At 39.3% G+C, this 27,288-nt stretch overlaps 2 protein-coding genes across 8 annotated transcripts; both read left to right on the top strand.

Moving 5' to 3' along the window:
* The first annotated feature begins 835 nt into the window (after nucleotides 1-835).
* On the top strand, nucleotides 836-12,058 carry rbbp8l (retinoblastoma binding protein 8-like). Of its 7 annotated transcripts, none has more exons than XM_026333332.2 (14): nucleotides 836-948; nucleotides 2,774-2,863; nucleotides 3,015-3,057; nucleotides 4,182-4,277; nucleotides 4,829-4,941; nucleotides 5,189-5,264; nucleotides 5,561-5,742; nucleotides 5,826-5,869; nucleotides 6,349-6,425; nucleotides 6,646-7,372; nucleotides 7,457-7,556; nucleotides 7,636-7,700; nucleotides 7,796-7,935; nucleotides 11,658-12,058. In XM_026333332.2, the coding sequence occupies exons 2-14, from the start codon at nucleotides 2,803-2,805 to the stop codon at nucleotides 11,695-11,697; spliced, it is 1,764 nt and encodes a 587-aa protein (XP_026189117.1). In that variant the 5' UTR covers nucleotides 836-948; nucleotides 2,774-2,802; the 3' UTR covers nucleotides 11,698-12,058. The 7 variants fall into 7 exon arrangements, with proteins under 7 accessions (XP_026189117.1, XP_026189118.1, XP_026189115.1 ...); XM_026333333.2 differs by having other exon boundaries at nucleotides 5,558-5,742; nucleotides 7,460-7,556; nucleotides 7,639-7,700; XM_026333330.2 differs by having other exon boundaries at nucleotides 5,558-5,742; nucleotides 7,460-7,556.
* Nucleotides 12,059-12,318: 260 nt separating this feature from the next.
* hck (HCK proto-oncogene, Src family tyrosine kinase) lies at nucleotides 12,319-27,221 on the top strand. Its single transcript, XM_026333336.2, has 13 exons — nucleotides 12,319-12,545; nucleotides 18,076-18,212; nucleotides 19,634-19,667; nucleotides 20,374-20,467; nucleotides 20,614-20,709; nucleotides 21,012-21,115; nucleotides 21,906-22,055; nucleotides 22,444-22,596; nucleotides 22,700-22,882; nucleotides 23,246-23,322; nucleotides 23,894-24,047; nucleotides 24,324-24,455; nucleotides 25,024-27,221. Exons 2-13 carry the CDS (start codon nucleotides 18,084-18,086, stop codon nucleotides 25,224-25,226), a joined length of 1,509 nt encoding a protein of 502 aa, XP_026189121.1. The 5' UTR covers nucleotides 12,319-12,545; nucleotides 18,076-18,083; the 3' UTR covers nucleotides 25,227-27,221.
* Nucleotides 27,222-27,288: the final 67 nt, after the last annotated feature.

Genomic DNA, 27,288 nt, shown 5'->3' with positions numbered 1-27,288 from the left:
GACTTTTAAAACCAGTTTAGATTTCCTCATGTTCACTTTGAAGAAAAATGCTCTAGTGAGACTGTGAGAGCCTCTGCTGTAACGTGCAAGCAAATGCTGACAATAAAACATGCAATCATAGCGTAGGTGAAAATATTTATGGTACCTGTGGCATCAGTGAGGGGAGGTTTGAAGGAGGAGAAAGAGAATGACAATGAAGATGCTGTCCTGGTCTGGCCGGTCATGAGGAATCTGCTTCAGGAATCAGGAAATGGCATTTTTCACATCAAGCGTGCATCATGTCTGGTTTCAGAGACACCACGAGTGTCATTTCTCTTGTCTGTTGTCGACCATTGAATTTAAATACCAGAACCAGAGTCATTGAGTCACCCATCCTGTCAGTGCTTTATGGCTAGTTTCACACACATGCCTGCCTAAATTATGTATTGTTTGTACAAAGACAGTATTAAAGATATGATTATACACTATAATTATTAGCACACTCCACCAGAGCATCATTATTTAGGCCTTATTATTTCAGTTCAGAGTTGTTATTCATGTGAATTAAATTTAATCAGGTTAAAATGATACTGCTTACTCTTATGTACCTTTGAAAACTTCTGCATTTCTGTTTCCCAAGCATTTTGTCCCTCTATCCCTGCAGGGCATTATGGGGCCGGTTTAGCAGGTTATGTGGGATTTCAGCAGAACAGGAATATCAAGGGAGAACTTGCCCAGGCTTTAGTGTTTGTGTTCCTCAAGGGTACGACCGCTCCGACCGGTTTTCTGGGGTGGAGAGATGAGAGAGGGGAGGGTGTGGGGCGTTCTCCCTCACCTCATTCTCCTCTTTCTCTTTATTATTGCGCTTTCTGTCCTTCTGCCTCCGTATCACTCAGTCCATCTCTGAAGCCTGAGCAACAAACGCAGTGTCCAGCACCGAACAACTGGAGCAGACAGAGGCTGTATGAGGTGAGTTTTCATTGATTAAGCTCTGAGTTGCTGCCTGAGGGCCAGAATAGATTGTCAAGCAGGTGGGTAGCATAGGTGCAGGTACGTGCAATGAGGGCAAGGACTGAGCAGTCATACAGGAAACAAACATGGCCTTCCCATGTGTGTGTGTGTGTGTGTGTGTGTGTGTGTGTGTGTGTGTGTGTGTGTGTGTGTGTGTGTGTGTGTGTGTGTGTGTGTGCGTGTGTGCGTGTGTGCGCGCGCATAGGAGTTTCAGGGTTATAACCTGTATTTAAACATACATTAAGAATACACATGCACTATATATAAACATATATATAGTGTATATAAAAACCTGAAACCTCTAACACAATACACAATAGAACAACTGACAAAAGCCACACAACCTTGTGCGTGTTTGTGTGTGTGTAGGGTGTAGCTAATGTGTAAGAGATGGAAGGTTTTACTATTAAAACTTCTAGATCAGTAGATCATCCAGTTACTCCCCATTTATCATATTTCCACAAAAGCTATATTTTCTCAATAAGCATTTTTCCCGTGGTTGTCACATTAAATATGTGATAACTCTCCACTGACGATTATTCCAGTCACATTGTTAGTTAGAAAAACTGACAAAAACAATTCGGGGGAATTTTGGAAGCAAAGTAACTCTGACAGTAGCTTCCAACTGTATTTTTAGGCCCTGACTGAGCCATTTACTCGGAACAGAATCAGTTAATATTGTGTGACATTAGCAAATAACACCGGGACCCATACACTTAAATGTGGTTTCAGTCAAACAACCAAACCCCCCCAGAGGTGTTTGAGAAATGCTTACATTAAACTTCAGGAGTGAGATATGCTGGCAGTTTATTATCAGTATCTCCTTTTAGGTGGCATCCAGGATTACCAGATTATGTGCAAACATAATGTGATAATGCTTCTGTCAATACCGGGAGAAGTGTGATACAGTAATGTCAGGAGTGATAGAGTGTGTGTGTGTGTGTGTGTGTGTGTATGTGTGTGTGTGAGTGAGAGAGAGAGAGAGAGAGAGAGAGAATAATGATCTAGAGATAGCAGAGCGGGCACATAAAGGCAGACAGGTCCTTTCTTGCTCTGCTGAGGTGATCTGAACAGCCACTTTCCAAACATATCCTGACATGTTGAGAGTGTCTAATCCACACTGATCAAAATGCAAAACTGCATTAAATGCATCTATTTGTGCTTGTAACTGACCATGTGTGTATAGTGACAGTGTATAGTGATAGTGACACAGACAGCAATAATGACACACTTTAAACACATGAGTTTGCAGGGAAGTAGAGTCACCTGTTTGCACTGACACTGTTAATTAACACTAAACTGATTGGATTGATTTGCAATATCTGATACACTGTTGTAAACTGACACCATGCAGTGCACATATAGAAATACAAATACACATATGTGCATAGTGTAAAAGCTGTGTTTCACATACTTGAAACTGCAGACTAAAGTCCCACACCTGGCAGGACCAGTTTAGCTGGTTTTAATCATCCCTAATATAACAACGAAATTTGCTCCTACATTTGAGTAACAGGCTTATGAAAGTGAAGCAGCAAAGTACTGCTGTGCTGTACTGTATGTTCTCAGATGCATAAGAGTCCTCAGGCTATAGCACCTAATACCTGATTTACTATGTTTTGACTCCATTAGTTTGAAGTTGTATTATTTAGCAAAAGTGTCTGATTTAGGGTGTGGAAAGGGTTGTCACATCAAGTCCGGTCAAGTCTAACACATCTGAAAGGAAATGAAATGATGGAAAAACATTTTCTGTTTTTCTGTGTTTCTCTCTTTTACTTTACAGTTATATTCAAAGTCAAGGTGAACGCAGCAATGGAGTGCTTTAATGACTTACTCCTTAAACTGCGAGAGGTACATGACCGAGAGGTGGAGGGTAAGTGGAAACTACTACAACAGCAGCTACTGGAAGATACACATATAAAGAAAAGATGTAATACTGCCGCAGTATAAGGAGAATATAACCTACATGTATGTTTTCCAGCACATGTCCTCCTGACCAGGTGTGTTGTGTTCTTGACTTATAGGGTGGCAGGTCAAAGTCCAGGAGCTGTCCAACAAGAAGGGCTGGTGAGTGGATTCTCACCTTGCAGAGATGTCTATGTTAAACGACATTGACAAGCCATTTAAATATAGCAATACACTGTGGCAGCCATTCCTGAAGCCTGTGAGGACCAGGCAGGCGTGCTGGTCCTGCACCTGGCCCTGTGTTTGTTCACGCCATCTTTAGCTTGTAATGATGCACATGTTGTAACAAGTCATTCAGTCTAATACTGAGTCATAAAATCTTTGCGTGCGTGTCTTTTTAGAAGTAGTGGGATAAAACAACAGGCACAAAACAAAGCACTGCTCCATTTAATCTGGCTTAATATCTGTTTCATTCATTTATTAACAAGGGTGATCTATGGGCACATGTGCAAAAAATGGGTCTTCTCATTAATAATATACTTCATGTCATACCTGTCTGTCAAAATCCAGAATCCAAATCCAGACTCCAGAATCCAAAATCCTAAAATTTCCCAAATTATAACAGCTGTAACTCCTGAACCATATGGACTGTACTGTGAATGAATAGGGCCTTACCAGAAAGGAAACCCCATAGTCAAAGTGTCAGAAACAATGTAGATGGAACAGAAACAGAGCAACTCTGTGTAATAACTGCTTGAAACTCGGGCAGCACAGTGCCTTGGTTGTTAGCAATGTTGCCTCACAGCAAGAACGCTCCTGGTTTGAAACCCAGCAGGGGACTTTCTGTGTGGAGTTTGAATGTTCTCCCTGTGCTTGCATGGGTTCTCTCCAAGTACTCTGGTTTCCTCCCACAGTCCAAAAACATGTATGTCAGGTTGATTGGTGAGTGCGTGTGGTTGTGTGTCTCTATGTGGCCCTGTGGTGGACTGGTGACCTGTCCAGGGTGTGCCCCTGTCTTTCACCCAAAGAGAGCTGGGATAGGCTCCAGCAGACCCATGTGACTAAATAGGACTAAGGGGATGTTTCAATGTTTCAAACTTGATGATGTATTAAAACTCATTTGTGTCCGATTCTGCAGCTGCACCATCTGTTCTGTAGACAAGGAACTTTCAGGGATGTTGCGTTATTCTGTATCTCATTTTAGCCAAAGACTGACATACTTTGGTTTCAAGACTAACTCAACTTATTCTTGTTTTGTGTGTGTGTGTGTGTGTGTGTGTAAACAGTGACACAAAGCGAATGGAGGAACTGTTCACCAGAAACCAGCAAATGAAAGAACAGCAGAGATTACTCACAGAGAACATAAAGACACTGGAAAACAGGTACTGATGTTACACATTAGGCTTTTGTTTAGTATTATAAACAATATAAGTGTGTGTGTGTGTGTGTGTGTGTGTGTGTGTGTGTGTGTGTGCATGTGTGCGTGTGTGTGTGTGTGTGTGTGTGTGTGTGCGAGAGAGAGAGAGAGAGAGGAAGAATCACTATGGCCGCATGAGACAATTAAAGGAAGTTGGTAAATGCCAAATAAACAGTCTAATAGAGCCAAAGTTGTGAAACACAATCAGATACCATTAGCCACCATTCTGAACCAGAAAAGCCTGTAGCAGTAAAACCCCTGACTGAACTCAGTTATGGTGTGTTGTGTGTAAGTAAGAGGAAAAGTGATATTTCTTTTTCAAAGCTTCAACAGTCCTTCCTTAGTGGTTTGGTAAATGTGTTTTTAACTTCAACATCTGATCAAGTCATCCTTTCTACACATAGCACATTTCATACAATTAATGCAGTTCAAAGTGCTTTTCAGTGGACATCACAAACAATTTGGGTTGTGTTAGTTGTGTTTCTGTTGTTGCATATTTCCCTGCTGCCTGTGTAGGCTGAGGGCGGGGCTGTGTGACAGATGTACAGTAACTCAGGAGGTGGCCAAGAAGAGACAGAAAGAATTCGAAGCTTCACAGATACAGACTCTCCAGCACATCTCTATAATGGGTACTCTATTCTGTTATGTGTGTCTTCGTAATCAGAGATCCAAACATCCATCAGTTGTACACGTTTTTCATATTGCTTATCAGTCCTGCTTCCCAGCTCAAAAGTTTACTTTTAAATTCGTTCTTGATCTCTTTATTCCCTCCTATCAGTCAGTGTTTGCTTCCCACAGATTTTTTACAACTCCCTGTTCATGTTTGTCCATTTTGTTCTGTTTGTTTCTGAGAATGTTTTGTGGTCTGTTTTGTAGCAGGCGAGATGAACAACCTCAAAAAGGAAAATAAGAGACTTAGAGATGAGATCAGGAACCTGAAAGCAGCACTCGAGTGAGTATATGTTGTTTGATTTTAACATTTGCAGATGAGTGAACTTCCATCTTCTGTCACGAAGAAATTTTAAAGAACATTTTCTCATTTTTGGTATTAAGATAAGTATTAGAAATAGTCAATGCAGCAGATGTGATCAGTGTTTTTGTTGTTTCTGTAGCAAATTTTTAGCATTAATACCATTTTTGCATATTAAAATATACACTGCAAGTCTGCATGCACATGCCCACATGTTGACGCTGATTGTGGCCTATCTAAAACATGTGTGTGTGTGTGTGTGTGTGTGTGTGTAGCAGAGGTCACAGCGACCAGTCCTCCAACAGCAGCATTACCACAGAGATCAAAGCAAACAGCTCCCCTGACCTTTCACCCTCCTCTGTATCTGTGGGCCTAAACAACACTGCAACCAGCAGGGCCAGCCACCAGCCATCAGATGGCGATGTTGCAGTGAAAGCTGAGGCTGACCAAAGAGCTGAAGGTGAGGATGAAGAAGAGTTTGTTTGCTGGTTGTTATGGTCTTGCTGCTAAAGAGGCTCATGTTTTCTGCTTTTTATCAAACAGAAACTGAACCCAGATATGTGAGAGCGATGAACAAAAGCCAATTTGTAAGTTAAAGACTTTCATGTACACAAATATTTACATGCATTATTTAACATTTGCTCTGGTGCATGTGCATGGCAAAGAAAGATTCATATTCAGGAGTTAGATAAGAAGAGCAACACCATGCTCATATCTGCCCTGTGGTTCAGTAGATGGTTAGCTTAGCATTAATAGTGAACCCTGGGGAAAACAGGATGAATGGCTCTGTGCAAAAGTAAGAATGCAGCTGCCTACCAACAACGCTAACACTTTATATCACTTTATATTGTTGTTTGTCTTAATCTTTAGGTTTAAAGTTGATTGGAGTTCTTTCGGACAGATACCTGTTTCCCTTGTTTCCAGTCTTTGTCTTAAATGAAGCTAATGTCTCCTGGCTGTAGATTCACAGATGAGATGTGGTATCAATCTTATCTAGCTTTGAATAGAACTATTACTGTAGTTTATTTAATAATAGCAACACACATGGTCGGTTTCCCTCTCACAGGAGTCTTTCAAGCCTCTTTTGCTGTCATCTCTCGTATCACCATCCTGGAAGACAGAACACAGCATAAGAGACAGGAGGTAAGACACAGGGATGGGTTGAGGCTTCATGCTGATCTAAAAGATCGAGGGCAGTCTTCTCATTTGACTCATATTATATATTCCCTTACATTAGTCAGTACAAAAAAGTTATCACCTTACTGTTGCTAAGAAATGCAATATTGCCTAACACTGCGGTTTAATATCCTGCACACTGTAACTTCTGCCTCCCTGTGTGGCCTCCATTTTTCAAAACTTAAAGACTTCGAAGTGTTGAAGCACTGGACCAGCGAACCTCTGTCCCTCCTCACCCTCTCCTCCTTAAGAATGTTTCTTCGGCAGCTGGTGGAGAAGTGAACCACAGTAGACATGTGCTCCATGCTCCTGTCCCCTGTCGTCCTCAACCAATCAAGAGCAGCCCTGTTGCTGTCCCATGGCCTTTATCTGAGTCCTGTGACTGGGTTAGTGCAGCTGCCGCGAGCACCGGCCTGCTAGTGCAGTCCTCTTCCAAAAAAACCCCATCACAGTTTCCAAGCATAATCCCAACTAACCAACACACTAGCCCTAGTAGGCAGGTTTTTGGATCTCCTTGGCACAATCAAAGCACCCCTCATCCCATTGTTAAAGAACCAACTGTGGTGTTCAGGGTGAGGAATGTGCATGAGCATGTGGAGAGTCAACCTAAGCCCCAGGAAAAAAAAGAAATCCTGTCATCCAAGAGTGAGAAGATCTCGGAAGGGCTTAGAGAAACATACGAAGGGCCTCTGGACCTATCAGATCGAGGAAAGTCCAAATCAGACCAAGCACCAAGTGATTCAGCTTTGGCCTTACAAGAGGGAGAGAGAGCACAAAAGAGTCCTGAGAGAGATGTGAAGGCAAATCCTTCTGCACATGTACCAGTATCATCACCGTCACCTGTCGCCCCATCCTCATGCTCCTCTCCACCACCAGTCAAAGAGGAAGAACCTATCAGTGATCTTAACCACAAGGTAATTTTAGGCCTTTTGTCAAGGCAGTACATGGCATTTAGGCTAAAGATGGGACAGACAGGAATTATGATATGATGTTTTCAGCAGGTGATTAAAGAGCAGGAGGAGAAAGAGGAACTGAATGGAATGACAAGCCAAAGCAATGACAAGAAGGTTCCTGTCCTCACTATATCATTACGTCCAGGTAAAAGACTCCGATTCATATGTTTGTGGCTCCATGTGTTTACTATGTACAGCTGAATAATACAGTGTTTTTGTAACAGTAGTGGTGTTGGAAACTCTGAATTCTGCTCGGCAAAAGCAAGACTCATTATCATCAAATGGCAAGGTGAGGTAACAAAGCTGAGTTCTAGTTTATTTTCACTTGGAATATAAGATTCTTTATAATGTAAAACCCTTGGTCTTCCCTCTGCTCCATCACAGGCATCATCGCCAGCAGTTGAGCTGAGAAGCAGCTCGGATGAGCAGGAGAAGGAGAGTATGTCAAGACAAGAAAGCACTCAGAGCTGCAAGAGGAAGAGGGCGTCTGATGAGACAGAGCCCGACCGAGACTCAGACACTCAGTAAGCATCAGTTCACATTTCAAGTCCTTAAGTGACTTTAGACCTCTCTTTCTTTTTTCCTCTCCCTCTTGGGTATGGTCTTCAAATCAAATCACATTTCCAAAGCTTTGTTGATAGACTTGTTTTTACCGCAGTGGTCCACATTAATTTCTCTTCCAGTTGTATTGAGCCATATAATATTCAGTAGATGTCAACTTAATGGGATATGTGAGTTTTGCATTGTGATGAGAAGATACTGTGGATACTTCTATCTTACTTGATAAATACCACCAGTAGCCTGTTAGCATAGCTTTGAACCAAGACCAAGGCAACAAACAGCATTAGTTCTATATAAGTCATTTGGATGTACGTTTAACCAACTCGTGTCTGTGGACCAGTTCTTAGAAATTCCTCTTTGTAGAACTCTCAATTACTGTCCCTCTACCCACCTACTTCATTCTCCCCATTACATATTTTTGTATATGTACAAAACTAACCCTCATAAAAATCCCATTTTGTGGGCACTGTTGCTTCCCCACCTGGAGGACCTGTTTGGAGGAATTTGCTTTTTTTCCTCACAGACATCCAGCATGAAAAGAAAATCAAGATCTTTGTAAGAACTGATGAAAAGAACCCCAGCTAAAGAGGATCATGTCACAGGGTTGACAGACTCTGCCTTTTTTGTCCTCTTGGGGACAGTGCAACAAGCTGAAAAACAGAAGAGAGAAAAAACACTGACATATCATCACTTTATAAAGTTGAACAACTATAGAAAATGGTGGAATATTTACAGTAAGACGCAGGGTTTGTGTATTTCTGGCCACCATATAAATGTATAGCTTAATATTCATTCTCCTTTTTGTTTCCAAACTTAACTTCTAAATGCCACACTGTGTTCACTGTCAGTAACTTTGATCATCTGCTGTTTGGTGCTGGGCAGGTACTGGACAGTGGTTTTTAGAGCAGAGAACCAAAACAGAGAAGCTGTGGGTTGTAAAGTCAAAATGTGACTTAGAGAACGCTAAAAGTCACCACAAAGCAGAAGGGGACATCAGAGTTGATGACAATTCTCTGTGGGTTCATCACAAATATGAATTTGATCCACTGCTAATTGACAGTTTTGTGTAGAGCATGTTAAGTATACAATTATTCTGTAAGCATAGCACCAGTTCCTCTAGTGAATGAAGATAAAAGATGAAGGATGGGAAAATAGATTACAATTGTAAAAAAAAAAAAAACTTAAAAAGTCAGTGAGGCAATGAGTACTTTCAGACAGTTTTTCCATGACTTAGCGGTACTTCCTTTATTTGCTACTAGATGCAAATCCTTCAAAGCATTTTTAAACCACAAAACAATGTACCGTGCTGCTTCATTATTGTTGTCATAATTTAGTAGTTATTGTGTTTTCAAAAACTGTTAAATTTCTAGCTACAGCTAAAGAAATCAGAACATGCTTACTGGGACATTCCAGTATTACATTTTTCTCCCCCATTCATCCATTGGCTCTCATTGCGTAACCTGCGGAGGGACAGGTTGCTTTATGTTATGTAAACATCAAATTCTGTTGATTCTTTTGGTTGGTTAATAATGCAAGTTTCCATATATATTTCCTCAGTCCAAAATAAGAATTTAAATAAAACTCTCTGACATTAGACTCTTTGGTTTGAATAAAGCATTTCCAAATGCCATTAATCAGCCAAAGCCTCGACCTTGGCTGAGGCTTAATGGTGGATGTTTTGTGCTTGGAAACGTATTTTATCATTCTGTTAGCCACATTCAGCTGTTTGGTATAGCACCAAGCCACATGCAGTTTGAAAAGTCACACATTTTACAATACTCTCCACCCTGAAAATGGCCAACTGAAGACAAGTGCAACAACAGTTTTTTTTTGTAGAAACTTATGAAATAAAGGCTTCATAACTAACTTCTGAGTTTTAAGTAGACATTGGTGATTCACATTAAAAGTAACTATCCCAAGAAATAAAAATGTAAGGAGTTTTTACTTGTCTTAGAGCTAATTAAAGCAAACCAGAGTTAAGATGTTATCCTGTCAATACCTAAAACTAGTCTTCCTCTGACACACTATTCCTGTTTGATGTAACATTTATAGATATTTCACTTTCCTGGCATTGCCATCAACACCCGCCTATTTTTACCATAGACCCCACCATCTCACCTCAGTCTGTCTTGAGTGACCACAAAGAAAAAACAGAAGAGAAAACACGTTTCTCTTCCTCTTTTTCATTTTCAGACTGCACATATTTTGCAAGTATTAAGTTTCCACTTACAGCTGTGACAGTTCATGTGAAGACAGATGGAGAGAGGAGATAAAAACCAAGTGATGGAGGCAGTTAAATGACCTACACTTGTTGTGACACAGCGCTGTACAGGCAGAATAACATTATATTTATGTAAAATATAAGGCTTATTGTTCCTTCGTTTTCAAAAGTGTGCACTTTTATTCGCTTTAATGATCACTGCATCGTCTGCATTCCTAATGCTGTTATATCGATCTGTACTGTCTCTGTCATGTCTCTCTCATGCCATTAGAGTCCATTAAGTACAGTACTTGGTCAATGGTCAGTGGACAAAATGGCATGTCCCTGCCATTTACATCTGTTAATTAAAATGTATGGCATGTCCCTGCCATTTACATCTGTTAATTAGTAGATCACTGTGAGACTGTAAATGTAATGTTCGGTGTACAGGTGTATTTTTATAGAATTGTATACCACACACTTAGAAACTGTTTTATGAATGCATAACTTCTGAGGCTGAAATAAACGCCTGTTCATGAACGTTGCTCCTGCGGCTTCTGCTTCATCTCATTCATCACATTATTAGTATTGTCATATTAATGCAAACTACAACACTTTGTACCTATATAGACTAAAAGTTAATATACTGCTCAAAAAAACTGCAGCAAACAAACTGCACAGTGGATCTTCATCGAGTTAAGTCAAATTAGTCAAATCTTTACTAATGTACATTAAATTATTTGTTCCGAACTAAATGAGAGTTAATGGAAACCAAAATCATCAACTAATGGAAGCTATATTTAAAAGCGCTCTGAAAATCAAAGTGAACATTTTAAATTCATTAGAGTTCACTTTAATTATTTCTTTGTTGTATTTGACCAGCATGAAAAAGCGAAAGAAATGATGAATTGGCCTCTTGTGAGCGCACAGCCCTGCTACCAGCTACCCACATCCTCCATCATGTTCCACTCTCCACACAAACCTGAAAGCTTAAATAAAAACTTGTATCTTTTCAAACCAACCATTTAGTTTGTATATGGGGTAACATTCTTTGCTTAGCTTACACTCTAAAAATACTTCATGCAAAGAGGAATTATTGCCAGATCAACTGGGAAGTGTGTAACGCTTAAAATTTAAAATAGGCACAATATCCAGGAAATGAAGAAAGAACAGAAAAAACACACCTGTCAGTATATTTGTATCTCAGCTGTTTCGATGCTGTAATTCTCAGTGTAATAATTGACTTGAGCTCGACCTGCTTTATTTTCCACCCAAAAGTTCGCATAATGACTGAAAACACACACACCAGGCAACGTCAGGTCATCTGCAGCTGGTAACAGCTGTTAAACACGGTCTTTCTCTTTATCCCCCATGCTGGGATTTTTATCTTGTGTTATCCTTCACTATTCTACCTTTCTCTCTTTTCTCATCTCATTATAACATCCTCATCTGTCTGCCCCTCCCTCCCTTTCTCTATCAACACAGCCCAGGTTTCAGAGGGAACTTGGTCTCTAATCCTGGCTGATGATTAAGGATTAGAGTTGAAGAGCTTGGAGCTTTCTCTGCTGCGTTATTGCCGAGCTGCTGTTGTGGCCTGGGGCTGAACTGCCCACACCTTCCCCCTCTGCTGCCTCCACCCAGAGGACGCGCTGAGCTGTCAAACCATTTGAATAAATGTTAGAGCTGTCCTGCACACTATGCAAATCTGTCCAACACATCTCTGTCCCCATCAATGTATCAATCCTTCCCTCTATCATGATACCAGCAGGGACATAAAGGAGTCTTCACCACTACATATCATGGTTTATCTGTTTGAGATTAGGGGAGAACTGTCCCACTCATTTTTAAAGCATGCACTTTAATACACCATCCATCCATTCACCGGGTGAGAGGCGGGGCTAACGCATAGAGACAGACAAACATTGGTTCACATTCACACCTGTAGAGGTCACCTGTCATCGCTAAATAGATAAGCAGTATGCGTAAAACCCACTTTTTTTTAACGCTTAGTTGTAATTTTGGCACAGAAAACTTTCCTTTTAATGAAAATGAAACAAAGAAAACAGCTGATTTAAAAAAAAAAAAAAAACGACAGCGGCTGCGTCAGCCGGTGAAACTAAGATTGTGACTGGTGTGAGCTTGTTCCCCTTTTCATCCGCTCGATCAGACTCGCACAGCTCAAACTTCCTCCTGTGAGTCCAGTGCGCTGCGCTCTGACGCTCGTTCACATCTTCATCCTCACCCAAAGCAAGAAGGCGCTGCGAAGGCATGGAAAGAAAAAAGAAATGAGGAATACTGGGTCTTCTGTCATCTCAATCTAAAAGCTCATTTACAACCGTCATAAACCAAGAGTCGAAGTGAGTGGGTGACGCGGTAAGTGCCCTCTTCATCTGTTTGCATGTGTGGAAAGGAAGGAGCCTGAAAGATGCAAGAAGAACGGTGATTGGTAATAATTAATGTAATAATTCATGTCTTAGACCAATTTAGAAAAGAATAAGAAAGTTCTACGTTGATATTCAACAACTAAATGCAAGTACAGTAGTTTTACAACAAGGATGTTCAGGAAAGAGGAACTCTAAGGGGTCTGAGCTGAAACAACCACCGCCTAGACAAACCAAATGACATGGGGACCCGAGCAAGAGTGAAAACAGTCGACAGTGAGATTGTTTGTCAGTAGTCACATGCTTTGGGCTCTTTCAAGAGATGTTATAATTTAATGTTACATCTGTGTTCAGCTCTGTGTTTGTGTGTGTTGGGGGTGAGGGTGCAGTTTGTATTTTTAGACTGCCCAACCACATAACCCAGGAACTAGTTTCTCTTGAGAAGGCTATAGTTTCTGTTCTGTTCTTTGTTCTTCCAGTAAGGTTAACAGCCTGGACCGTTTCCCATATTATATACTTAAACACCTTTTTGCAGACAATATTAGTGTGTGCATTGCAGAAATGCCCATGTCACATTATACTGGCAGCTTTTGTAAAAGTCGGACTTCAACAACCGCTTTGGCCTGCTTCTCACTAAATGCTGTAAAGAGAACAGGAAAGGGTTTCTGCAACCCTAAATATTCAAATTACACAACTTCCATGGTTGATTGCTGGAGTGTTTCTTGCATTCACAGAGCAGCAGAATTTGAATTTTGAGGTTAAAATCCCTTTTACTGTAAAAGATGGTCAGAATAATAAACCGACTTACCAGCGCTTTAATATGTATAAATGTAAAGCCTTGTATCAGATCCTCCTTTAGGTTAATGAAGCCTACAGCTTAACCAGCATGACTATTTTCATTTCATCAGTTCCTCCGCTGAATTTTTTTTCTTCTTTCAGTCAATAAAATGTGAGTAAACAAGCTGATGCTTAAACTTCTTGAGGCCCTGGAGTCAAATGTAAACAATCCAAACTTTACAATGATATAAAACAGAGAAAAGCAGAAATCCCCATATTTTTAGGTTCTGGACCAAGAACTGTTTTGACGTTTTTGTTTAATAAGAAATGAGTAATAGGTTATAAAAATAGCTGCTGATTTGTTTTCTATTGAGTAACAAAAAACTGTTAATCACTGAAAATTGTTGCAGCACTAGTCACAGCTGCATTACTGCCATTGAGTCATAAAACCTACATTAGTAGAAAACAATGTAAATTTGCAGAGAATATCTGTAGTTATAATTAGATGTATGTATTCTTAAGAAACATATATTTGTATGTGTCATAATTTACTTTCATGGTAAAAAAAAAAAAGACATCAAATTTAGTTTTATATGGTTAAGTAGTAAGACTACGCTGAGATTGATGCACCGTGTAGTCCAGAGGCTTCTGGTTTGTTAAGTAACTTATAAAAAAGTTGAACAAAAAACCCTGAGGCTGTGAAACAAATTTGTTCCTTACTTTATATCTGTCTGGTGTCCTGTTAGTTGCATGCCATGCTGGCAGGTGATGTTGTTATGGCCTGAAGCAGTCCCAAACAGATACACAGACAGCTTGGCAGGCTTTTCACAACCTACAAAATGAATATCTGAACAAAAAAACATCCCTTACAGCGGATCACTCATGAATTATTTGTGCCTTCTGTCTGTTGAATGCTGCTTTTGGCTGTGACATGTTGTATGTGCAGAATATGGGAAGCTGGAAAAAAAAAACAGGTCACATGTGGCATTCAGCTGCACAGCCTGGTACCTGCTCACTGCATGGACATATTGCCCAGATACAGGTCTGTTGACCTGCAATATGTGAGTTATGGATTTATTATAACTAGGATAAAGGTGTGACATGCCAGTTTGTAATGCTGAAATGCCTGTTTGAAGAGTTTGAGCCTTCTTGTTGTGTTGTGTCAACCAAACATAAATGTCCATTTGTTATCCACATACTGAAACCTTGTGCTGAATGTACCTGAATACACTGCCTGGTGTTCCCAGTCACTCATTTGCATGTTATGATAAATTTTGATCCTTCTGAAATGGGCCTTTATAAGATGGTAACAGATTACACAACGATAGATGGGACCTCAACTTTTTATTTTGATTATTTTTTATTGTTTTTGCACATTTAGGATAAATTCTTCAACCGTGATAATTTTTTATACATTTTTGTTCTTGAGCTGCACATTGTTATGTTATGGTCGGTCCGTTTGAGGTTGTGATCACTACACTACAGTTCGGAATCATGCTTCCTTCTGTTTTGTCTTCTCCACCATCCATCTTAATAAAATTACTAAACCTATTACTTATTTATGTCTGGTCTATCAGTTTGATCAGGAATAGAGACCAAGGCTGAGACTTAATGCTGCTCTTTTTAAATTTTTTCTACTGTGACTGAGTGTTAGATCTGGTCAAACATTAGCAGCGCTGTACAGAAGTACAATGCTTCATTTAAAGTTTTGACATATTAAATAGCCCATGCTTCCTCTTTCACGTAAAAAGGTTGAAGCAAACTCTTGCTCAACCCACAGGACGTTTGCTGCTTCATCTGTACTTTATCTAATTTGAAATAGATAAACTTAACTAAGATGAGCAAACCGCACCAGTAGTACCAGCAGGGATGGATTACCGAACGAGGCCAGGGGCCCAGTGGGTCAGGTGGCCCTTCGACTATACTGTACAATGATGTAGGGATGGTTAACATTTCATTGGAAAGTCAAATCAAATGACGATTAAATGGCACAAAATTGAAAAAAAAAATAGATGCTATAAGATGAGTCTTATTCCTACAGAGAAGGGGGCCCATTGTCCTATAACCATTCATGATTATGCGCATGACATTTCTTATTAATCCAGTCATTTAACTCTGTACAAGAAACCAAATAAGGGTATTCCCTAACATTCAGAACTGTTCTTTTAAGAGTCAGAAATTCACATTTAGGTTCTTTGACCAAATCTTGTGTGACCTCCCAGGTCACACATCTGATTTCACAAAAAACCAATTCTGTCCCACAGTGAGGATTTCAGAGCTTTACACTTTATTGCTATTGAACAACTGAGTTGGTGATGATGTAGACTTGGGATTTCCACCATGTGATGGGATATTTCTTTTGAAATCATTTAAAATACTTGAGAAATTAACACACACGATTTCAGTGACAGATTGTATGGAGCCAGAGTCAATATGTTGAAAATAGTTGAACATAATTTATGTTATTTAACACGCATGAATTGTGTAGCGTGACAGGTCTATTTTTAGAGATATGTGGTTTGGACACTGCCATGACAAGAAGATGAGAACAAACATGAGAGAAGAGAAACACAAGCAAAGAACTGAAACTGTCAGAGTGGTCAGAACATAAGCAATTTCTCATAGATTTATCTTTCATATCCCTGATGACTGAGAAAAAGCTGAGACTGGCATAAAACATTCTTTACCATGGCGTCCGTCTTTTTATGGAAAACTACTTATGTACTTTTGATATGCAGAACACTTGGTAGTTAATGAAACCAGATTTTTTGTATTACACGCTGGCTTTTCATTCACTCGTGTTGTGATTTATGGGGGTTGCCTCAGTAAAAAATGAGTTCTAAATTTATTTATTTCTGGGAGCGATGATTTGCTGAGTGTTGTAAAAAGGAGAAATGTTGATCAGTGAGTTTTTGGAATGCTGGAATATTTTTAATGTTTGAACAGACCCAGGTCAGCTGTTTCCCCCAGATTATCCTTATTATGCTAAGATACCTGTCTGAAAACAAGCTGTATTTTGTGATAAATTATCTCAGCATCTTCATTACTGCTGCTACCAGCATCCCACTGTGCAGCATTATGAAGCTTTCATCCACATCCACCTTTTTAACTGGATTGGTCCCACTAGATTTGCGACAATGGAAGTTTGATAAGATATGTTTTTTGTCCTGCTGCCACTTGAATAGATTCTGATCTTTACTTAGGTTCTATGAAAGTAATGATGAGACTGCTGGCCTGAAGTAACGTGCTATCAGCAGTCTCATGCTGATCTCTATTTTGCATCAGTGTAAATATGTCATGGAGCTGTGTCTGTCTGTGACTTGTAAGGGGAGTATAGATTTAAATAGAATAAAAGCTTTCATTGATTTAAAGAGGAAGAATGTTTGGAACAGAGAGGAAAAGGAAGCAAACACATTAACACAACAAATTCTGACCTCAAGAGCACCAGAATGTCCTTTCTCTAAATATTCAAATGAAACTTTTTTCCGGTGTTGACTGACTGGCTCCAGGGCAATACACCAATGATTATGGCAATGACTTAACTCACTAAAAGAATTAAGGTCAGTGCTGTTGTTGCTGTCACATCTGACTCAAAATTGATATCTATTACCTATCAGATGTAGGTTTGGTTATTTCACAGTGTCATGTAACCTCTGAAACCATAGTTGTAACAGAGCTCTCCTATTTATTGCTTACTTTGTGTGCAATAGTTTCCTCCTCTGAGCCGAAGAGAAGTAGGTAACACAAAAACTCTCACTTCTGACCTTGTGGAGCCACGTATGCAAATACACTATGATACAAAGAGAAAACACTGGTGTTAAAGATGGACAAAGGGGCCTTGTGTTCGAATATTTATTGGCTGCAATAGTTAAAAAAGACCTTGCAGGGTTTGTTCCTGGAAGATCTTAATAGTGCTGTTGCTACATAAGAACTGAAATACTTTTTCAGCTACTGGGCTGTTGAATTTTTTAAAAACATTAAGTCTAAACCAGCATCAATAATAAAAAAAAAAGACTGCAGAAACATGCAGCAACTCAAGAACCACATAGTCCTGATCACTCTGTGAGCTGCCTCAGGCATATTTTTCTTCTCGATCTTCCCCTTGTCGCAGTGGTTGTACCATTTGCACACCATTCTCTGTCAAATGTAACAGATATTCTAACGTGCATTTACAGTTTCTGTCACCTAAAACTGGGTTTGGGTTAGGGTTATCTCATCTCTGTGCCACAGAGTTCCATGTGTCAGCTCGCAAACAGATGCACAGATGACTAGAAGTTTTGAACACCTCATATTCTCTGTGTAAAGATGGGATTAATTAAACAGTATTGCTGATACAAGGAAAGGCCTAGTTTTATATTCACTCCTGGTAATGTATTAAAGCACAGTGTGTTTTGTAACATTCAAAGGTCATTTAATATTTTAATGGTTAGCAGATTAAGCGTCTATTCATCATTTGTTGACAACCTTGAACCTGTGGGTTTGGAAAGTGTGCTATGAACACAGGAAGTTTTTGTGTTACCAACAGATTGTAAATAATTTACAGGAATCTATTTCATAAATGCTATTCTTTAAATCAAAATCTCTTATTATACTACATATGTAGTCTATTTTCAGTAGTTACTCAGTGTGATCCTCTATTATCTGCAGTCTTGTCTTATTAATGAAGTTGCTTGATGGCTTTAGGTCATGTTCATGCTGGTCGCCATAGCCCTTATGCCTCGTTGTTTCTTGCTGTCTTCTTGCAGAAGGCATCATGGGCTGTGTGGGCTCAAAGAAGGAGCAGGAGCCTCTCAGCAAAGGGATGGGTAACGACGAGCTGCAGAACCGTGCACAGACTGCCCACTATGTCAAAGACCCCACCGCAGGAAACTCAAGCAAAGCTGTAAGCAGTAATGTTGTGACAGATTCAAGTATTTTTGCTTTGGGAGGTTATTTTCTCTGTGGAAATTTGGATTTCATAAGTGACTAATTCATGTAGTTAATGTAGTGGAATTACATACTTCCTCCACTGCAGTATAGTAGACATTTCATTTAATGCTTAAATAATATGATATTGAAAAACTGACTAGGTACAACACGTGAGTAAGGCGTCTTTCACCGTGTTACTGTATGTGGCCAAAAAGCAATGAACTTTTACAAATAAAAATGGACGCACGCTATTGCAGAAATGCCCTGACTTGAAATAAAGACGGAGAAAGATTAAACGTGTCAAATGCAGCTGGGTGAGCTACAGTATAAATCAGAAAACAACAAATTGTTTAACTGGCTTGTAACACAAATAACATTTCCTTATGAACATATTTCTGTGACTTGTTAAGCATTTGAATACTGACCAGACTGTGATCTGTGGTATGAGAAAAGTAGCAGTGCATGCTAAGTGTGGTTCCTCTGGCTATTGTTTCCTGTGTGCTTTCACCAGTGAAGAAAGCGGAAGTGACAGAAACAGAGCTCAGAGCAAAGGCCAACACCAAACAACTCACATGTACGATAATGTATAATCCCCAGTGTGGCTATCTGTCTGCATAGCACGCTGATTATACCTTTGTATTGATATGGCACTGTGAGCTGACAGTGGGAAACACACCACAAAAACCCAAACCTAAAGCAAAAATAGACAGCAACATTCTGAATAAAGATGATATAACAAAGTCCTTCATTCCTCCCTTCATTACAGTTTTTCTAGATGAATCTAAGTGTTGAATATACTGTATAAAATCAGAAAAATATAAGGCATTATTTGTTGAAATAAAAATTTCATTCATTTAAATGTTGTACATAACAATCCTGCATATTTCACACTACATGGACAGAGTAGAATTCAGGATTGTGTTGTCAGTCTCTTTAAAGTTTTCACCATTGCACAGGGCTCATAACAAATATTAAATCAGATCCACGTAAGATTGTTTAAAGATGCATTGTTCAATATTTTATACACACAATAGATCAGGTTATATATGTGTAATGTGACAGGAATTGCTTACAATCATGAGCCAACAGCCGTGAGTCAGTGTGCAGCTTTGATTGTAAGAGCTCATTTCCGGCAGCAGACTGGAAAAAGCTCCAAACATCCATGGTGCATTGCCTCTTCAGCACCAAACAGCAGATAGGCCAACTTAGCAACCAGCTAGTTGAACATTCAGCAGGAGCGGGTTGAGACCAGAGCAAATATCTGAGTGTTGTGTTTATATGGTTTTCCACATTCTACCTATAACTAAAAGTATCAATGCAGCTTTAATCAAAATAACAGATCAGAAATAAACACATGACTTATGAGCCCATGTATCTTTGATCTTCTCTCTACAGGGCAAAATGCCTTCCAATGCAAACACTTCGGATGGTGAGTGACAATGTTTGACATATTACTGTACCCCCATTCACTCCTCAGCCATTCAGTCATTCAGCCATTAGTACCTGTCAGCTAATAATGAACCACTATTGTCAGTGAATTGCAGTTGTATTTCTCACCTCCCACGTTGCACTTTCAACACCACAGAGTACATCAGTAAGACCAGGATTTTAAATAGTTGTCTAGTTAGAAGCAGACAATCGCTGTCTGAAGCTCAAGGCAACATATGAGAGTGAAAGAGGAAAGTCAGTGTGGGTCTGGAGTTATAGCCCGTCTCACTCCTTCATCACACAGACCTTCAGTTCACAGACCAGCTCTGCTGCTATTATCATCAAGCATTTAGGGCCTCGGTTACAAAGTCTAAGTAACATAATCTAATGTTAGTTACAAATACAGACACAGTTTAGACTTGTGCCCACTAAAAACAACAACATGCATACAAACCTCGCTCTCAATGGCATGTGCACAGTGTGACGTAGCAGTTCATTCAAATAAAAAACAATTGATGAGCCAAGAAAAGCAGGACTAGTTTCAGTGTCATCATTTTTGAATATTTTTTGCAAGCACAGAGATGTTTCCTCAGGTCATTATTTCTCAACGTTTCACCCTTTTGATAGAGTTACCTTCACAAAACATCAAAACTGGACATGTGACATTTTACATTGTTTCAGGACTTCTCTTGCTTCTCTTGCTATAGGAGAGAATATTGTCATGGCACTGTTTGACTATGAAGCCATTCATGAAGGAGACCTTGGCTTCAAGAAGGGAGATAAGCTGAAGATCTTAGAGGAGTGAGTAGACTATCTTTGTTGCTGTACCTTTTAGACAAAAAAAAAAAAAAAAAGGTTCACTGTGCTTCTGTAAAACATGTGGTTATCACTTCTAGCATGCTGAGAAATATTCACACTTGTGCATGTTTTCTTCGCTTTCTCTGTAGATCGGGCGAGTGGTGGAGAGCCATGCTGATCAGTACAGGTCAAGAAGGGTATATCCCCAGTAATTATGTAGCCAAAGATACCCTGGAAGCAGAGGAGTGAGTGTCCTCACATTTAAAACACACATTATATTTCAATGACAAAAAGTGAATATGAAATGATTTATGCATCTTGATCTAGAGAGGCTGTCAAATGAAATCACATTACATGAGCTACATAATATTACTACAAGTAGACTACTTGTAACTAGGTATAAGTATTTAATTTAGAAGGCTTTTTTTTACCCACAGTGCTAATGAACATGGGAACAAAGCACAGAATATAAATGGAAAATGAAATCTTGTATAAAAAGAGCCGTTGAGACGTTTCTGTACTAACTGATCAGCTTCCTGTTTTTGAGGTGGTTCTTTAAGGGCGTGAGCAGGAAAGATGCTGAGAGGCAGCTGTTGGCCCCTGGGAATAAAATGGGATCCTTCATGATCCGAGACAGTGAGACCACCAGGGGTGAGTAAAGCTCATCCACAAATAGAGTCCTATTCTTTTACTGTGGGAGTTTGAAAAATCCTGTCAGGTTTGACATTCCAAGCTCAGGAGTCATTGCTGTAACAAAAAGTATGACAATACTAGCACAAATTAATTTATGTCTTATAATTTGCACATTTTATATAACTGAAATTGCAGCAGGTGTCTTTGTTGCAATGAGTACTATAGGTTTTTTTCAGCAAACGAATTGTAATAAATCAAATGATTTATTACAATCATAGTGATCATAGTGGGGGATGATCGTAGTGGGGGATTGAAGCTGAAGAGTTGGAGTTGTTTCTATCAGGAGCTGTATGAGACTAAACCAGAGCCAAAAGGAGATGTCATCCCCTCTGCTGCCCCCAAGTGGTTAAAATATCTATTTTTGTTCATGAATTCTTAGGATTCATTTGGGCTGAATTCTTCAAAAGGATATAATGGGTAGATTAAAATGTTGCTCCACCAATTTAGACACAAATCAGTTGTATAATCTCTTCTGTGGCACTGGAAGGAGATTTCTAAAGATTAATAAATGAGTCCTTAAAGTTAAATCAGAGTCACCAATCAACATTTTAAAAGAAAACCAACATTGCATCATTGAAAATGTATATAAATAGCGTTTCCTGTGTTTGACCCATGTTCAAGACTAAAACTCAGGGCAGTAATTTTGATCCTCTATCTCTTGTAGGTTATTATTTATAGATTTAGGTGCAATACCAGTGCCCTCATGGGGCAAATGGTCACTGGCCACTTCTGTTCTCTTTTACCACAGGCAGCTACTCTCTATCTGTCAGGGACTATGATCCTCATGCTGGGGACACAGTTAAGCATTATAAGATCCGAACGCTGGACAATGGAGGATTCTACATCTCTCCCCGCATCACCTTCAACACACTGCAGGACCTGGTCAGCCATTACAAGAGTGAGTTCCCACTGTGTGTTTTAGTACTCTGCCTCCATTATGACAAGTGTGGATGGAGCAAATGAAAAATACCAAGTCATTAGGGACTAGTCATTAGTTAAGTTTATCACAGTTAATGGTCTCAGATAAGAGTAAGTTAAGTTGCGTTTGAGTGAAATTACTCTATGACACATTTTCAGGTCATGACTAAATTGGTAAATTGTGTTGCTCTTTGAATGGTCATAGCATTTTTATTTTTGCCCAATTTATTTTGAATTAATATATGGAAATATATTTACTCACAAATAACAACATAATTCCAATATACACTGTGTAAAAACACTGGATAAAAAAAAAACAAACTACTATGATGTCGTAACATCAGGATTTTTTTTTCTTCTTATTCTAGAGCAGGGAGATGGCCTCTGCCAATCCCTGACCAACCCATGCATCAGTCCCAAACCTGAGAAGCCATGGGAGAAAGATGCCTGGGAAATCCCAAGATCATCGCTCAAACTGGACAAGAGGCTCGGTGCCGGCCAGTTTGGAGAAGTCTGGATGGGTGAGAGAGACCAGAATCATTTTCGATTTCTGATAAGATGGAGATTTGACGGAGACAGAAATCTAAGTTTGTTTTCTAATTGTGTTTATTCTTTTGTTTAAAGCTACATACAATAAGCACACCAAGGTAGCAGTGAAAACCATGAAGCCTGGCAGCATGTCAGTCGAAGCCTTCTTGGCAGAGGCCAATCTGATGAAGACTCTTCAGCACGACAAACTGGTGCGACTCAATGCTGTGGTCACTAAGGAGGAGCCCATCTATATCATCACTGAGTACATGGAGAAAGGTACAGTGTGTGTGTTGCTAGTGTTAACACCTAATTTAGAAAAACAAATCAAATGAACACAGTTTTGAACTTGCCAGTGAAAAGAGCACTTGAGTTCATCTGCCTGTGCTGTTAAATTGCTTGATTTTAGTTTTTTTCATATTGTATATTCTGTACATGGCCCGGACTCATTTAGAGATCTTCTAATATCACCAGTCAAGCATACTGGATCAACCTTTGTCGAGACATGTTTTTAAAGGATATCTGCAGGACATCACCGATATTTTGTTTATAGTGAGCATGTGTCTGTTTATAACAAGGATGTGACTGTTGCTCTGAGCTTTACCTGTGTTTGTTGATGTGTGTGTGTCTGTGTGTTTACAGGTAGCTTACTAGATTTCCTAAAGAGTGATGAGGGAAACCGTGTCCCACTCCCTAAGCTCATTGACTTCTCTGCCCAGGTGAAACTCATTTTACCATTCCACACATTACAACCTGCAAGACCAGATCCTCTGGTTGTTTGACTTTCAAGCTTTATATCAGTGTCTGCAATTCAGTGAAAGTGACTTGTGTTGCCAAGTATAATGACCCATACTCACACTTTGTGCTCTGTATTTAACCCATCCCAAAGTGCACACACACAGCAGTGAACACACACCGTGAACACACAGTCCCCTGGGGGTCCGGTACCTTGCTCAGGGGACACACCTCAGTTGTGTTATTGAAGGGCGCTGGCTATTCACTCCACCCCACCAACAATTCCTGCCGGTCCTGTGCCATTTATCTTAGTCAGTTTGTCCTTTGGTATTTGTTTAATTCCTAAACTCCTTGTTTTTTTTGTTGATGATACATGTCTATGTTGCTAATGTCTATTTCATTAACATGGTGGCTCAGAGAAATAGACAAAGACAATATTGACTAGAAGAAAAACACATTTGGTTGCTTTGGTTGTTTGATTCTGCTACTTTTTTACAAATTCACTTACTACAGAGAACTACCTTCTGATACTTTACCATTCACCTATGTCTGTAGATTGCAGAGGGTATGGCCTACATTGAGGAGAAGAACTACATCCACAGAGACCTGAGAGCCGCCAACATTCTGGTCAATAAGGCCTTAGTGTGCAAAATCGCTGACTTTGGCCTTGCTCGTATCATTGAAGACAATGAGTACACAGCCAGAGAAGGTACGAATGGCATTCATCGTCACATGTTGTTCAGCCAGGTGTCAACAGCAGGAGGGATTCAGAAAATGAGGAACTTATGAAATGGGAAAAGTCACCATTTCATCCAGTTCATAGGAAATTGGTTTGTGTCAGAAAAAATAGCTGAGAGTGAAAATATGAGTGACTTTCTGTATGAATGACCAACGGGAAGCTTGTAGGCACTGACATTAGGAGCCAAGTAATGTCAATAACAATGTCAACATTAGTTTAAAATTTTCAATTTTTTCCAATTACCAGGGGCCAAATTCCCCATCAAATGGACAGCCCCTGAGGCCATCAACTATGGCTCTTTCACTATCAAGTCTGATGTCTGGTCCTTTGGTATCTTGCTGACTGAGATTATCAGCTATGGCCGCACACCATACCCAGGTAAGAGGACTATTAAAAACAACAAGGATGTTGCACTTGCAGTACAGAAACTTTGTCCATTAATTCTCCTGCACCTGGTTTAAAATGCTCTTCATGAACAAGGTGTAGTAGTAATATAACAGCACATATCAGTGGATACTACTTAAATCCTGAAAGTCAACTTGGCTTTTCTAAATTTTATATATTTGCATGAATTTGATTATTCACAAATAAGTTATACATGGAAATGTGTTTCAAAATGTGAAGTAAAAAATGATTCCCACAGTGAAACTACATTACTGAAGGCATGGACAGGACAAACCAGGGGGACCTGGACCTGATAAACAAAGTGAAAGAGATTTGTTGTCTGAGTATCATGACTGTCTGTACAAAGTTTCATGGTAGTTTCATGGTAGTTTAGATATTTCAGTCCGTCAAAGTTATTACGTAACACTGCCATCCACAGCCAGTCATATAAAACCAGTACAATATCTTTCTCATTTATGTATTTATAGTTGTATTATTTTATTTCATTTATTTTTATTTTCTATGCAGTCTTTTTTAACCATTTATGTGGTCTTGTTGTCAGGAATGACCAACCCAGAAGTGATCCGTTCCCTGGAGAAGGGCTACCGAATGCAGCGCTTGGAAAGCTGTCCCTCTGAACTCTATGAAATCATGCTGGAGTGCTGGAAGAACAAGCCTGAGGACCGTCCCACCTTTGATTACCTGCAGAGCGTCCTAGAGGACTTTTACACAGCCACGGAGAGCCAGTACCAGCAGCAGCCATGAGACTTAACATGCACGATTTGCTGTTACAGTACTGCTACATTCAGACTTAATAGAGTCCACTTTTTACAAACATATTTTATCTTTAGCATTCTCTTTTTCTTTGTTTCTCATTCACACACACACAATGTATAGTAACAAGGGACTGTACAAAAATTATTGGGGAAGGCAAAAATTCTGCATCTTTTTATAGCTCGGCCCTATTTAACATTTGGGCCTTTCTCATTTTGAATTACAACATTTTAAAGTAATATATCAACAGTAGAGTAAATGAGGGATGTGAAATAGAAATACAAATACAATATAAACAGAACTGTTTATTATTACTGTTATCAATATTATGACAACACAATCCTACCTCGTATTTAGGTCAGTGGCACAGCACAGTAATTACTGTCTAATCATGATCTGTAGGTTTGGTTTATAAGCGCATCTGTATCAGCTGAACTGCATATTTATCACAAAAACTGTCCCATAAACCATTTTGCAGTTTTGTAACTCAGTATTGATTAGTGCATGATGTGTACAGTGATGTGAGGTTCTAATTTTTAAAATGACCCACAAAAAAGAGGTGGGGGTCCAGGGGGTCCAGGGTGGGATCCACCCTCTCAGATCACCAGTCCCTCCCAGGGCTGAGGGGATTGGCCACAGGGGTAGATACATTCATGTCTTCATATTCATACAGGCAATTCTAGAGTCACCAATCAACCTAACCTGCATGTATTTGGACTGTGGGAGGAATTCAGAGAAACCCTGCATAGACATGGGGAGAACATGCAAACCCCACACATAAAGATCCCAGGGTCAAAAGGGATTCAAACCTGGCACCTTCCTGCTGTGAGATGACAGGGCTAACCACTGCACAAAAAAATGCTTCACATAATTTATTTTTACTGTTAATGTACTCATTTGGCTTTACTACAGATGTACATGTAATGTGGATCACTGTATTGTGACAAAGCTGTAAATCTGAAACCGTGAACTGATGTTTAATACTGTCTAGACTTAATTTCAATATATGGGCCTTTTTTGTCCCTCCTACCTTATAATTTTTGTATAGTCCCTAAAATCCAATCACCTTTGAAGGTTTTCTCCATAAAATTTTAAATATGCAAGAGAAGTATTGTAAAAGCCTAACTGTAACACACACACACACACACACACACACACACACACAAGTGCTATTTTATTACAGAGATGCATGTTCTTACTAGAAAACAAATGTTATCCACCTGAAAGCAGCCACATGTAAATGACTTTAGCTGTTATGCTCCAGCACCACATTGTGCATCTATCAAAGGAAGGTAGAACTACAACACAGATGTTCACAATGAAATGTGTGTTCATTTCTGATAATACTGTGTTGTTATTGACCATTCAGAAAGTAAAGCTGTAAAATGTAGTGTTTTACATTATGAAAGAAATGTGGATACTGTGGACTTTGTAAAGTGCAAGAAAAATTATTATGCTAAAAATTTCTATTTATATCTCATATAATAGATATCTTCCATTATTATTGCTTGTTACAGCGTTACTCCTTTGCCGTGCCTTTTGCATTGATTGTTTCGTTAAAAATAAAAAACAATATATTTGACATGATCTGCATATAAACTGAAATGAGACACAAGTCTTTAGGGATAGTCTAATGTTTGCAAATGATGCTAGCTGATTCTTTTCATAGGCCCTCAGGCCTTGCGCAATTGCACAATATTTAAAAGATATGAAAATAACTATTTCATCTTTCCTACTTTGACCCAGATGGTTTTAGTATGTGTTTGTGGACCAAAATCCTTCGCTGTGATAAATTTGGTATTCATTCAGAATATCTGAGATAATTTTGCTTAGTTATATCTGAGAATATGCCCAGCACTGTAATTTATTCATAAGGTTAAGAACATCTTAGTGCTTTTCTTTATCAATACACCATTTGCATATTTTATTTGATGCTTGTTTCAATACAAGATTTTTTTTTTCGAATAAATTGTTTAATAAACAATATATAACAGAAAGCCATATTTATTCAGTTATTTTTACATCTTATTTTGTATGCTTGGGTGCATAAATT

This window comes from Mastacembelus armatus, chromosome 7 (genome assembly GCF_900324485.2).
Source record: "Mastacembelus armatus chromosome 7, fMasArm1.2, whole genome shotgun sequence".
NCBI classification, from domain to species: Eukaryota; Metazoa; Chordata; class Actinopteri; order Synbranchiformes; family Mastacembelidae; genus Mastacembelus; species Mastacembelus armatus.
Note: the sequence above shows the minus strand (reverse complement) of the source record. Positions and strands in the feature narration are given on the sequence as shown.

Excerpts from the sequence above, each read along its gene's own strand:
- rbbp8l (XM_026333329.2), top strand. The coding sequence starts at position 2,803 with ATGGAGTGCTTTAATGACTTACTCCTTAAACTGCGAGAGGTACATGAC. Across the intron at positions 3,058-4,181 it reads CTGTCCAACAAGAAGGGCTG|TGACACAAAGCGAATGGAGG; the intron begins GTGAGTGGATTC and ends GTGTGTAAACAG. Across the intron at positions 5,743-5,825 it reads GGCTGACCAAAGAGCTGAAG|AAACTGAACCCAGATATGTG; the intron begins GTGAGGATGAAG and ends TTTATCAAACAG.
- hck (XM_026333336.2), top strand. The coding sequence starts at position 18,084 with ATGGGCTGTGTGGGCTCAAAGAAGGAGCAGGAGCCTCTCAGCAAAGGG. Across the intron at positions 18,213-19,633 it reads CAGGAAACTCAAGCAAAGCT|GGCAAAATGCCTTCCAATGC; the intron begins GTAAGCAGTAAT and ends TTCTCTCTACAG. Across the intron at positions 23,323-23,893 it reads TCATTGACTTCTCTGCCCAG|ATTGCAGAGGGTATGGCCTA; the intron begins GTGAAACTCATT and ends CTATGTCTGTAG.